The 14,741-nt window shown below is 41.5% G+C and overlaps 1 protein-coding gene across 1 annotated transcript in view; it reads left to right on the forward strand.

Moving 5' to 3' along the window:
* hcn4 (hyperpolarization activated cyclic nucleotide-gated potassium channel 4) overlaps positions 1–14,741 on the forward strand; it is a gene marked incomplete at both ends in the record, with an annotated part of 191,083 nt that overhangs the window by 80,337 nt on the left and 96,005 nt on the right. Inside the window, 2 exons of the mRNA XM_080417618.1 lie at positions 838–999; positions 8,097–8,315. Coding sequence (XP_080273744.1) covers positions 838–999; positions 8,097–8,315 — 381 coding nt within the window. The remainder of the gene's footprint in view (positions 1–837; positions 1,000–8,096; positions 8,316–14,741) is intronic.

Genomic DNA, 14,741 nt, shown 5'->3' on the forward strand with positions numbered 1-14,741 from the left:
AGTAGCACTTGACGCGTTATCGCGTCGTCCGCAGTCAAAGAGTTAACTGGAGTATTTACAAATTTCAATATTCTACTCCACTATACATTATTAGGTTGTTGACTAAATTATATTTAGTTTTAGTTGACTAAATATAAGATTTTATTCAACAATACTGTAAATCTACAGTTGATTTAGTCGACTTAAATGTATTTTAGAGGGCCATGATGGCTTATTGGCTGATCTTATTGGCTGATTCATACTTAGCAGCATGCCGAAAATATTATTATTATCTAATTTCAGAACGGCTATTTTCCACGAGCATAAAATGACTTGTCTTCTTAGTTCTAGTTCTCTTCTCTACTAGTCCCTACCTAACATTTTTTGTCTAGTTTTAATCCGTCTATGAAATTGTCAATATTTTTTCGTTTTTATTCCGGTTTTATTTCGTTTTCGTCAGTGAAAAAAGGTAGTTGACGAAACATTTTCGTCTTAGTTTTTAGTCAACAAAATCAACACTGGAGTCAACAATCTGGCTTGAGAGACCCCTCCGGCGTGTTTTTGAAATGTTTTAATTTAACAATTTAACTTGTTTGTTTGAACATTTTCAGAAACATACTATGGGAGTGCTATTTGGTGATTTGGTGATTGACGTCACAAAAGTACGGGCAAAGATATATGCTGAAATAAATGGCCGCCATCTTTGATTTACGAGTGGCCCGGTTTCTTAAATCGTCCAAAGATGATTCATACCAAATTTCACGCTTGTATAAACCTTTTGAGCGATTCTCCCCCAAGAAATATTGCCGTTATCTGCTGCACTATAACCCTGTTTCCTTCGTTGTGCCCCGCCTCTAGATCTTCCACATGACCTATGACCTGGCCAGCGCCATGGTGCGGATCGTCAACCTGATCGGTATGATGCTGCTGCTGTGCCACTGGGACGGCTGCCTGCAGTTCCTGGTGCCCATGCTGCAGGACTTCCCCGCCGACTGCTGGGTGTCCAGAAACAAGATGGTGGTAAGTGCACGATGCCCTACGCCATGGGGGTGGTCTTCGACAGGGGCTCCGGGACCCCTATAGTGGGGGTTATAGGGGGTCCTCAGAGTTACTACAGGGGGTCCTCCAAATCTTTGTGTGATTAGGATTCTGAGGGGAGTGAGGGGAACATTAGCCAAAAATAGCCGATCTACAAGCTCACAACGCCTCGTGCTGCGAGGCGTTGTGAGCTTGTAGATCGACTATTTTCGGTAAAGAGGTTTGGTGTATAGGGAAACAAGACCAGGAGACCTGGTTCCGCCAGACCCAATAGCAGATCTCCAAGCTCATAACGCGTCACATTGTAGATCGGCTGTAAAAAAAATAAAAAGACCACTTCGCGTATATCTACGCGACTGGCACGTGGCGGCTTTAAATAGGTTAGCGTAGATATACGCGATTGGCACTCAATGTGTTAATAATAAAATCTGCAAAGTAACAAGTAACTAAAGCTGTCATATGCTGTAATTGTAGTGGAGTAGAAGTAAAACAAATGGAAAGGAAAGTAAAAGTACCTCAAAGTTAAACTGTGCATTGTAAGCACTTGCATAGTACTTGAGTAAATATACTTAGTTACTTTGCAGCAGCACTGAGCAGGCAATGACTGACAAGCTAGTTAACACCAGGTGCACTGATTGCTAGAGTGTGCTAGAGTGAAGAGAGACAAGGGTTTATATTAATGGTCTTAACTTAAAATGTATACATCACACAGCTTAGATCTTTGGATTAAATTGGAGAGCAGACCCGTGCCATCTGATGTAAAAAACATGTCTGTAGTGCAAAAAATGCGGCCACTGTGACTTACGAAAACACAGGGCATTTCTCCTCTGTCCTTCTCTCTCTAGGGGTTTTCAGTTCAAATAACTAGACTTTTTGGGGTGTTTAAAGTTAAATATTTCCCAAACTACAAATTATTTCAAAATGAAAAATACAAGCACCCATGTACACAGTAAGCTGGATTTTTTACAGTTTGAATGGAATTTCTGAAGCGTTCCTGAATGGCTGGGGAGGAAAAGAGGGACAGACCGACCGACCGACCGACAGACCGACCGACCGACAAAGCCTTCTGTAGGCCGACCCCCTGGGTCTGGCAAAAAGAGCTAACCAAGTACAGAGCCAACGGTCAAGTTTAGTATTGAGGCTTTAAGTGGTTAAATGTCTGATAATTACACATTAACATGAATGAATTAAGAAGCTAATGTATATCTATATTTATCTATGAAATATATGAAAAAGTTTAATCTGCAACTCAGTTTTATACAATATAAAGTGGGGGACTGGGGGTCCCTGCATCATCTCTCTCTCAGCTAAGGGGTCCTTGGCCTGAATAACATTGAAGACCCCTGCCCTACACATCAGTGCTTATACATCCCCCAACCTTTTTTGGATCAGGGCCCACTTGAACATTTTCTCTCAAACAGTTTTTTATTTCTTTTGACATAAACATACAAATCTGTAACGAGACCAACAATAAACAATATACATGTATATGTTGTTGAAACAATTATCTTGTTTTGTATATAACTCACACATGTTTAAAAAATAAAGAGGAGAGAAAAAGAAGGAAAGAGAGAAGGTCTGAGTAAACTAGTGAAGGAAAAGGAAAGCAAAGGAAAAGGAAGAAGAGGGGGAAGGGAAGGAGGGAAAGGGGAACCCTGCTGTCTCGCCGAGTGCTCCATCCACTTAGGTCTCCTCGTTAAGTGGCACCTGTAAACTCTCGTAATAGTCAAGGAAGGGGGTCCAAATCTCCTTGAATTTTTGAACAGACCACATTTTGAAGTGCGTATTTGATTTTCTTTAGTTTCAAGAAATACACGGTTTCTCTAATCCATCTGGTAAAGCTGGGTGGAGAGTGTTGCTTCCATGAAAGGAGGATAAGTCTCCTCGCGAGCGGAGATGTAAAGGCTATGATTACATGTGGGCCCACTTGAACATTTTGAAAGCGTTCTCAGCCCACCCTCATCTGTGTGCTTTTTCAGAGCATATATGTTCATTTTAATGATCAATCGATCGCTTGTGTTTTCCGGCTTGGATCAATGGAACTAACATATTAATATTGTATACTTTTATGTTCTTATTAATTGGTATCACAATGAAAACCAATTTCACTTCAGTCTTCCCGTCTGTCTCCCTGTCTGAATTAGATTAGTACATGTCTTCCTGTCTCCCTGTCTGTCTGAATGAGACTAGTACCTGTCTCCCTGTCTGTCTGAATGAGACTAGACAGACACCTGTCTGATCTCATCAATCAGCCCCTCCTGTGATTCTTGTACCCTTCAGAGAGTCCTGGGGAAACACCAGCTAACCACCTATTAAATCCCAGCCCAGCAAAACCCCCATTTTAAATATTGTCGCTGTTGGGCAGAAACCTTGTATCTCCATCCTCAACGTTTTTTTATTGAACTGAATGCCCCACTTCGCCATAAAAGGCTATATTTTCACTAGTTTAGAAAAATGTTGATTGTGGAAGTCTGTGTGTTTTATGAATATTTAACCAGTGAAAGGTATTAACAAGAGATTGTGACTAAATAATAACTACGTTGGATGCACTGGAACACCATTTCCTTAAAAAGTTAACAGTTGCGGACATACAAGGTTTCTGCCCGTCAGCGACGATATACAAAGTGTATTGAATATTGACAATTTTCCAGTGAGCAGTCATGTCACTCAGAGTCATGGGTTTTAATTTGGCAGCATTGTTAGCACACTTGAGTGTCCATCAAGCTCAGCCTCATGAGGGCTCTCCTCCCTCTCTGGCTCTCCTCTCCTCCCTCTCTGGCTCTCCTCTCCTCCCTCTCTGGTGTGTAGTAATTGAGTTGTCTCGTTTGGTTACACAACTGGACCATGCAGCACCTTGGGGTGCTGTTGACCCTCAATCCTCCACGGCAGACCGCCCCAACCTGGCATCCGTGTCAAGTTACAAATCAGCGCTGACGGGCAGACACCTTGGATCTTCATAATTCGTGTTTTAATGTTTTTTTTTGTTGTTCTTTTTCATAAACGACCATGAACCTATTTTATACTTTGTCTTACGACCCAAATTTTTTGTATTTTTGAAATATTTTCCCTTTTTCTTTTTTTTTATTTACATTTTGAACATAGACCGCCGAAGTCTGACGTCATTTACACATCCTTTGTTTGTCTACCTGGTTTGCAGTTTTCCACCCCCGTTCTGAATCCCATAGACGTATTGAATATCGCGTCAAATAAGAACTGTGTTCCAAAAATAAACACATGACCCCGGCGGGTTGACTCTTATGGATATGAAGCATCAACTGACGGTGAGAAAACGCTAATGTTACTTCCGCCAAATTAGTTACATTTTCACCAGAAACAGACTGTATCAAATATAAGTGACTGACTATCATAAACGATACAGAACCTCCTCCCTGACAATAACGCCGACACGCGGTGTTTATTTTTGGACCACAATTCTTATATGAGACGATTCTAAGATGACCCAATGTTATTCTCCATAGAGAAATTACACTTCCGCAAACCTGGGGATGAACGAGTGACGTCAGGACTTCGGTGCTCTATTGTAGCATTGTAATAAAATGCCCAAAATAGGGACGCTGGGTTGATTGATTGATTGATTGATTGAGTCTTTCGGGTCAGCGGTTGTCCAGAATCGCTGATCCAACCAAAATGCCCACCGATATGTCTGCCCAGTGCCCACACTGATTCTATTTCACTTTGACCCAAGACGGACCGCACGTTAAAAACTGACATCAGCTTGAATGTACATACAGGCATGCCTATTCCTATCATTCCTGTAGTATATATAGTATAACCTTCAATCTCCATTTCATTATCTTTTACATGTGCTATCAAGTGTAGTTTCAGAAAAGGAGAGTCTATGCACCATTGATCTGAGTTGAGTCATCTTGGTGCAGAGAGCTGTTTCTGTTCAGGTGAACAATATGCAGTCCTCTTGACTGAGAAGGCTTTGTTCATTTCCTCGGTGGTTGAGGACTGTTGTTTATGTCCACAATAGGGTGCTGCTATTGCTATGTTCATGTCCACAATAAGGTGCTGCTATTGCTATGTTCATGTCCACAATAGGGTGCTGCTATTGCTATGTTCATGTCCACAATAGGGTGCTGCTATTGCCATGTTTATGTCCACAATAGGGTGCTGCTATTGCCATGTTTATGTCCACAATAGGGTGCTGCTATTGTGCATGTCGGCTCCCTGTAAAGGCTCTGCTACTTAACATTACACAACTATTTATGTCAACATGGCTGCCAAAAAAAAGGTCTAATATTCATTCAGTCCATTCAAACATCGTTGTTCAGCATTTAGCGTTCAGGGCCACGTGTGGACCACATGTGCAGCGCCACACGTGCCAGACTCGACCTCCCCTTGAATAACTCTACTGCTAATCAGGCCGATTAGCTACATGTGGCCGAACTGCTCGGGGGGGGCAACACACCTGGCTGTCTGCCTACATAATACATAAAACGCCTTGTCTGCTTGTCACGAGACGCTGCTGGTGGTGATGATGATACATGTTGTGTTTACCTCCGATGCTCCACCATGCAGCTTTCTCTCCCCATCGCCCTATCAGAGGGGACACCCTTGCAAGGCCATACATCCTTAACTACTTAAAGGGGTACTTCACTTTCCGCCGGGGGACACATTTAAAAAAAATATTAAAAATAAATGAAAAAAGTTATGGAAAATTCATGGCCCCCTCACGACACGCAGTGTCCTACTAATGTGTGAGGGGGCCATGAATTTTCCATAACTTTTTTCATTTATTTTTAATATTTTTTTTAAATGTGTCCCCCGGCGGAAAGTGAAGTACCCCTTTAAGCACCCCAGCATCCGTATTGTATTTCGCTGAAAATAGACGATCGACAAGCCCACAACGCAACGCAACGCCCTGACACCATCCATTAAAAGATGTAAATCACTGGTTTATTTCAAAACTGGCCTGAAAAACCATCTATCAGGAGAAGGAGGAGGTAAATGCAATTTCCCATAGAAAGGAGGAGTCATTCACTGCCGACGTTTTCCTTTTACTATTTGTACATATAGTGCTTTGCATTTTATGATGACATGTATTATTGTGTTACTTTTTTATGCTATGTTGATGAATTGAATATATAAAGGACCACAATGGAAAAAAGTCCCCAGGACTTTTTTTGTGTTATCCTTTTAGCCTTAAAGGAATAGTTCACTCAAAAGATTATTTATTTTCTATCAATTACACACCCCATGAAGCCTTTTTTTGTCGCATTCCTAGCAGTTCCGGTAGGAGACACAAAGGAGACTCTGCCGGAACCGCTGCCTACCAGTCCGCTGGTCATCAAATTATTGGCTTAGTAATGCGACAAAAACAAAAAAAATATCCATGAATTCAAGTCTCCATGGGGTGACTAATCGATTATGAAATGGGGTGAACTATCCCTTAAGTTTAATGTCTGACTGTACCTCGTGCTGTTTGCATTTCTGACCAATAAAGCATTCAATCAATCAGTCAATCAATCAATCACCTGGCTAGACTCACAGAAATGCCTTCTAAACGACGGGCTCGCCTCCTGCCGTGAGCTGAATATCCCAAGAGAAGGATGCAGACTCTCATTAACATCAAACAGGCTTTGTTTGGTTTGGTTTCGCTCTGTAAACACTGGCTAATTAATTGCGTTACCTAGACGAACGGTGCTCGGCGTGACACAGTAACAAATATATTGTTTTGAATTAATTTGAGCCTGCGGGGGGGGGGGAGGGGGGGGGCAGAGCACCTTGATTGACTGACAGCTCCTCATGTTTGTCATATTATTGGGTGTACGTAGATGATCAAACCTGTTACTATTCGTCTCCGTCGGGTGGAAACCTCATATGTCCAAAACTGTTACTTTTCGGGATTCAAATAAAAAAACGGCTAAAGTAGCAGATCTACAAGCTCAAAATGCGGTGCTTCGCGTCGCGATTCCAGCTTGCGGATCTGCTACTTTTGATGATTTTGTGTGACGCTGTAGTATGATCAAGTAGGGCATTTAATTTACCAAAAAACACAAACTGTTAAAATAATGGAGATAGGAGGTTTCTGCCCGACAGCCACGTATTGATACTTATGCTGCGTTCACACTGGCAGATACAAAAGATACAAAGATACACTTCATCATGGTAGCTTTGTGTCTTTGAAACCAGCTCAACTTTTTTGTAGCTGTTGTAGCTGTCGTAGCTGTCGTAGCAGCTACAAACGTCGGACGTGTCTTTGTGTCTTCATGACGCTGGCTTCCATTGAAAATGAATGGTACCCTGTATCTTTGCTGTTGCCAGTGTGAACGCAGCATTATAGCCACAGTCGGTTCGGTGCTGATTACGTTGTCACGGGAGGGACGCCTCTCTTGTCTTTTCCACTGGAACAGTAGCCTTCCCATTATCCTGCTGGGTCATCGCTCCTTACCTTTTTTAGGAACCCACTAATAACATTGCTATCTCTCAGGTCCCCCCCCCCCCCCCCACTGCAGTGGAAATGGGTTTGAAAGCAATTTGGACATGTCACCCCCAGGAGAGTGCTGATATCGATTTGGCCATAGACTACCAGCGGGATCTAAAGGAGAGAGGGGGCAATTTATCTACAAACGAGAAAACTCACAGAGAAATCACATTTTTCTAAATAGCATGACCTACTTTTTCCTAGGCTGGAAAGCCTCTGGTGTCTCCAGCGCCCATCTGTCCATTCTCAGGACTCTGTGTTTTAGGCCCCAGCCCAAAATGTCTGCCATTCTGCAAATGTTTGCATAGTGAGAAGAATTCTCCATTTTGCCAGCCATTCTGTCTGAAGTGAGACAATACAAAGGGGGGCATCTGCCATTACATTTCCAAGTGACAGTGAGTGTGTGTTTTGTCAGAGTGCTCGCCATTCTTACTGTATGCCACCACACTGACAAAATCCTCAGAATGAATTTATTTAACCCTGAGAGTGTAAAAAAGTACCCATTTGAGTCCACCGCATAACTGTTACACACACAGAGAGAGAGAGAGAGAGAAAGAAAGAAAGAGAGAGAGTGTCTTATTTCTGACCTTGGCTGACTCCAGCTCACCCAGTCTAATCTCTCCTCCAGAATGACACATGGGGACAGCAGTACTCGTACGCCCTCTTCAAAGCCATGAGCCACATGCTGTGTATTGGATACGGCATGTACCCCCCGGTGGGCATGACGGACGTGTGGCTGACCATCCTCAGCATGATCGTGGGCGCCACCTGCTATGCCATGTTCGTGGGCCACGCCACCGCGCTGATCCAGTCGCTAGACTCCTCTCGTCGCCAGTATCAGGAGAAGGTAAGTCATGATGGGTGCGTGTGTGTGCACGTGTGTGTGCGTCCACGCTCGTATGTGTGTCTGTGCGTGCGTGCGTGCGTGCGTGCGTGCGTGCGTGCGTGCGTGCGTGCGTGCGTGCGTGCGTGTGAATGCAAATCCATTTGGAGGAGGGAGGGACCATGGTGATATTGTAAGACTTAGTCCCCATGCAATAATACGATTTCAGTCATACACTCTGGTCGAGATGAAAACCATTTATTGCAATGATATTGCATTGTATTTGGCGGTGTGGCTCTGACTCCTGTGATACTACAGAATAATCTGCATAAACATGACACAGACTCTGAGATCACAAACACCCCTGAAGCAGAGCCTGAACATACAGTTATTACATTGACATGACAGACGATAAAAAACACCTCATAAGGAAGAAACTAAAGATACACTGAGATTAAAAGAACACGACACAATACATACTATGAGCCTGCTTCGAATGACATGCTCATAATCATAGTCTTTATTGTCCCAAGAGGGATATTCCATTTCACAGTCTGTTCAACAAAAAACACACATCAATATACAACACAACATAAAGACAATACATAGAGTACACAACCGACATACATTATCAGCGAGGCATTTTGTTTAGGGTTACGATGGCAGAATGGACTAAACTCCTATACTAAAAAAATCATTTTTTCAAGTCCTGTATCTTCGTCCAGATGGCTTGATTGTAAGGTGACGGTTGAGGGGATGATCAGTGTCATTTACTATGGTGAGTGCTAAACGTGTGATGGCTTTATAGTTCATATCAGAAAGTGTGGGTGTTGGAAGGCCAATATTTTAGAGACGGTTCATTGGATGACATTACTTCAGTGAGTTTTTTGTACAGCTGGTTGTTCCTACTAAGGAGATAACAATCTATCCAAACAGTAAATCATATGTGACCAAGGATATAAAAGACAAAATAAATGAAATGAAAACAGCTTTCATAAACAAAGATTTCGGGTGCACTTAAATTGACAGAAATAGCTAAACTAATCGAGGCAGGCAAAATCGACGCATAGACAGCGTCTAGAAGATGCATTTAAAGCCAATAATCACAAAAAGACGTGGGACACTATGAAAAAGGAATGTCATCCCCAACCAAACCTATTGTGAACTTGGCTTTGCTGATGACCTAAATACTTTCTTTGCTAGATTCGAGTCTTCAGACAATTCTTTTAAGTGCACTGAAATACTGAAATACTCAGACAGAATTATCATCACTGAAGAGGATGTCAGGAAAGTGCTTCAATGTACTAACACAAGGAAAGCTAATGGGCCAGAAGAGTGCTGTGCTTTTCTCCTCAAGAACTTTGCATCCGAGTTATCTCAAGTGTGGCAACCAATATTTCAAACCTCTGTAGACAGACAGACAGACAGACAGACAGACAGACAGACAGACAGACAGACAGACACACTTCCTCTGTCTTGGAAAACCTCACACATAAAACCATTACCCCAAATCCAATGTCCAAAAGAACATGAGGATTATAGACCCATTATAGACCCAGTGATTATTAAATCACTCGAAAGAATACTGTTACAACATCTTGTTAGTATAACTAAAGACAAATTCAATCCCTGTCAGTTTGCCTATAAGAAGGTTTGCGGGTACAGAGGATGCGGTCCACTTAATTACAAAACACCTAGATAAGTCTAATGAGAATCATGCAATGGTGTTTTTTTTTAGACTTCTCTTCAGCTTTAAATACAATACAGTCTGATATTCTACTGTCAAAGATGGTACAGTTGGAACTGAATCCACACTTAATTCATTGGTATGCTTCTTTCCTTACTGTATGCTTCTTTCCTTACTAACAGCGTACAGAGGGTGCTAGTGAACAGAGACCTCTCCTCAGCATTAACTACTAATATGGGTGCTCCCCAGGGTTGTGTAAGCTCAGCTTTACTTTTCAACCTCAATACTGACAGCTGTCGTACTGAGGATGTCTGTCTGAATGTCGCACTGAATGACACACCAGACCAAAACATTAAAGTACTCTGATGATAAAGTTTTGATTTTTTTCTATTAGATAGCTCCAGTAATCCTGGACTGCACCAGCGCAGAGTAAATAGGGTGGTTGAGTGGAGTGATAACAACACTCTCTTTATTAACGCAGTAAAGACGGAAGAGATTGTTTTTGGTGCACCAGTAGAGATACACAGGTCCCCAATTACTATTCATGGTGAACAGATCAACAAGGGAAGCTCGTATATATATCTAGTAATAGACCATCTTTTGTCATGGAAAGATCAAATCGAATCAGTGGGTAAGAAAACAAAGCAAATAATGTATTTCCTTCGCCGTCTAAGATCCTTTGGTGCAAGTAGACAGATTCTTCTTTCTTTTTTCCCTCTTCTACTAGTATGAGTGCTCTTCAGTACTGTAGTACCACCTGGTATGGATGTTTGTCTGTTGCCTTGAAGTCACAACTGCTGTAACAACTGAAAATGTCTTCAAAGGTTGTTGGACAACCACTTGAGAGACTCTATACATCTGCCTATAATATAATATCACTTCAGTCACTAGCCATGTTTTGTATGGGGAATATAGGTTGCTGCCTTCAGGAAGGAGATGCAGCGTTCCAACATACAATAAGGTCAGACTGAAGAAGCCCTTTGTCTATCAGTCGACTTTGAGGCTTAATTTAGAGTCTGGTGGCCAGGGGTAGGTTGAGCGGTGGACATTGCTCATGTCTTCATGTTTTTATGTATGTCATTTATTTTGTTTTATTTATGCGTTGTGTCAAATGTGTGTATTATGTGTTGCATACTGCTGAGTCGCAAGACAAATCATCTCAGTGTGAGCTGATTATAAAGTAATATTGTATTGTAATAATCTTGGAAGCAATGCATGTAATGCTGAAATGCTGACATAGGAAAAACCCTAAATGCTTCTTCTGTATGGGAGGATACTGGGGAGGTGGAGGGAGTTTGATCATGGTGGTAGCAGAGTGAATGTGGGCCGATGGTGGCCGTATGTGATTAGAGGGTGTATGAGCATGGGACCAGCTAGGGCTGTCACCATCGTGACATTTTACTTGACGATTAAATGTCATACAAATGATTGCGATTTACAATTGAATTGGATTTTTGGCATTGGAACATATGAAAAAAATAATAATAATTTGTTTTACTTTCAGGCTTTGTACAGGACAGATATTACAAATAACTGACCGACAATTACATTATTTTATACATTAAAAATATTTATACAAAATTGTGGAAATAGCAGAACTTCCAGCTCTGCTATTTCCACTACTTTCGGGAAATGTTCGAAAATGTGCGAACAGCATGGAAACGATAATGACGATCATGCAAAAAATAATTGTGATTATCTCAAATAATCGCGATTTAGGCGATTATTATGTAATAATTGTGACGGGCCTTCTGTATGTAGGACCAGCTTGACTTCCATACCTCTCAGAACTACCGCCATGCTCCACTGACTTTTAGGGCACTTCAAAATGTCCTTTTACATAATATAAAAAAAATAAACTGAAATATTATCCAGGTTACAGATGAACTCGCTCCGCCAAATGATTCTGTTGAGCTCAGCACAGAAAGAAATGAGGACAGATTGCAGCATGTGTCCACCTGTCTGTCCTGTCCCGTCCTGACCTGTCCTCACCTCACCTCGGCTGGACTGCTTTATGTGGGACTGTACTTGTGGGGGCCTTAACCCTTTTAGACAGGGAACGCATTTTTAGATTTCTTTGGCTATTCAAAAATAGCAGATCTACAAGCTCATAGTATATCTATGAGCTTGTATACTCATAGATATACTATGAGTATACAATACTCATAGTATACTCATTCTCATGAGTATACTCATAGTATACTCATAGTACAGTATACTCATAGTACTCATAGCTCGGCACAGAGTTAATGAGCTTGTAGATCTGCAATTTTTTTTTAATTGTGAAAATTTGTGCAGATCGTTCAATATATATATATTTTTTTAAAGCGAACATTTGTAAATCAAATCTTTGCTTCTGGGAATTTTACATGTCTTCTAAATCCAAACAGTGTTCTCAAACTTTTTTCATGTCAAGGACCACCCAAAATTATATGTATTTGTCCGCAGACCCCCATCTCAAAATATTGTGTTCCAGGGACCCCCCAGAAGCAAAGACTTTAGTTAAAATGTTATATATATTCAAAGATTTGCATGTTTTTTCCCCAAAAATAGCAGATCTACAAGCTCATAGTGCGGCACTCAGTGCCGCGCTATGAGCTTGTAGATCTGCTATTTTTTAATAGCCGAAGAAATCTTCAAATGACACAGATGCGTTCCCGAATTGAATGGGTTAAACCCCAGTGTCCCCAATGCGAGGGGGGGGGGGGGAGGAAAGCCCTGACAGCGGGCCGGGAAGGCCAGGCCCTGCTCCTCTCATTAGGGTCCCAGCGTGGGCCGTAACGACATGAGCCTGTTGTCACGTGGCTATACCGCTGTCTGCAGTGAAGGCAGACATACTGTCTGTCTGTAAAGGGAGGCAGAGGCCCCAGAGTCGCCACCTAGAACAGGGTTTTATTATTATATCATTGCTGTAGGCGCAGAAACCTCTTATCTCCATATTCTAACTTTGTGTGCTTTTTCTTAAATTAATGTCCTACTTGATCATACTACAGCGTCACACAAAAGTATCAAATAAAGTAGGAGATATGCAAGCTCGAAACGCGACGCAAAGCGACCCGTTTTTAGCTTGTCGATCTGCTACTTTTGCAATTTATGAATTAGAATTCTGGACATAATGGTTTCCACCCGACAGAGGCTATATATATACAGTGTATATATGTAGTAGGCATGAGTGTGTAAATTTCAATATCGGTGGTATTATTAATAATCAAATTAATAACCATAAATTTGGAATTATGAGTATTTAAAATTAAGAGTCAAAAATTTAACGAGGCACCATGAAAATCAACTTATGACTAAACACAAGCTTAATTTGTATTTAACCTTAACTTTAAACCACCAATAAAATAATGAAAGATTATAAAATAATCACTTATTATTTTATTTCAATAAATCTACAAGATCTGAAGGGGAAAACGTTCTTGTCTCGGCAGAGCCTTTTTAAGATGTGTGTCAACATAATTCAATGTTCTATAAGGAATAATAATTCAACTTGAGCAATGACCCAACTAGATTTGATATAAAAAAATATGAATTTATTCAATCAAACCTAAGCTAGGCATGCAACATTTAAGAAAAAGGAAAATCTCAACATTAAACGTAATAAAGGTTTTAGCTGGATTCAGATGGAAGCTAAACCTAACTTTAAATCCTGTAAGAAAACAACAATTAAATTAAATAAGAAACAATTAATGATATATGCCATGAGCAGCTGAATTGATCTTATTCAGGAGTTGTTCCTGTGTTTACCGCACATCACAGTTGTCATGTGATGTGTTTGATGTCCAGTGATGAACGTTGTCTGTTGTGGCAACGTGTAGTTGTAGATCCGTCCTATTGTCTCACTCAGTCCTCTGAGGAGCCAGTTGTGGCAGAATGCTGCCCATGTGCTGTACCGGTCAGGCAAGAGCACAGTCGTTGTAGCGTTGAGCAGGGACCAGCCAGGAGCTTTGCGGCTGCTGTACTATCTTTTAGGGATGCCTAGGCCAGGCAGAAGAGGAGCAGCGGAGACGCAACGTAGTCAGGTCAGGGTCAGATCGTCTGGGGGACCCCAAGCTGTTGCGTCTGGCTTGTGGGAGAATCAGGCCTTCCAGTCACGGAGGTGCGGTGTGAAGAGCTTTGTGGGCATCTTCTTCTTCGCAGTCCCTTGCTACCTCAGAGAGGGGCTTCCTCTGTCTGGGAGCTTCCGAGTAGTCGAAGTCGTCAAAGTTAGAGTAGACTGAAGAGGGGGGGTCACACACAGCGTTTATATACGTTGCGTGTTGACAGTAACATGAGGCTGTTGCAACACACGTGTTGTTGTTTTGAGGCAAAGACTTGTCCAGAAAGATGTCCATCTTGGGGAGATGAAGTCATGCACTCGTGCATTGCTCATGGCTTAAATTACACATATTCTGCAAATGTCGTATTTATTTTATTTACACAGTTATTATAAACCATTGAATCCAGTGCAGTAAACTACGATGAATATGGTGCAAATAGTATATGTCATAATTACAATCAAAATCATGATTAATGAATTGGAATGATTACATGAATGAAACATTCAAACATTATGACATGAGTGGTGACATGACTGGTTACTTGTCAATAAGTCAGAGTGTTATCTGTGGGATGATGACATAATCCAATAAAGGGGAACAGTATTATAATCCAAGAATCCTGATCCATTCTGGATTGAGTCTGTAAGGTTCCAGTGAGTCTGGTTTGGAGAGAAACATCTGAAAATAGAATGTACCAAGTTTCGCAAACCTTCAAAGCAA

The sequence above is a fragment of the Gymnoscopelus braueri genome (genome assembly GCF_963280865.1).
Source record: "Gymnoscopelus braueri genome assembly, chromosome: 1".
NCBI classification, from domain to species: domain Eukaryota; kingdom Metazoa; phylum Chordata; class Actinopteri; order Myctophiformes; family Myctophidae; genus Gymnoscopelus; species Gymnoscopelus braueri.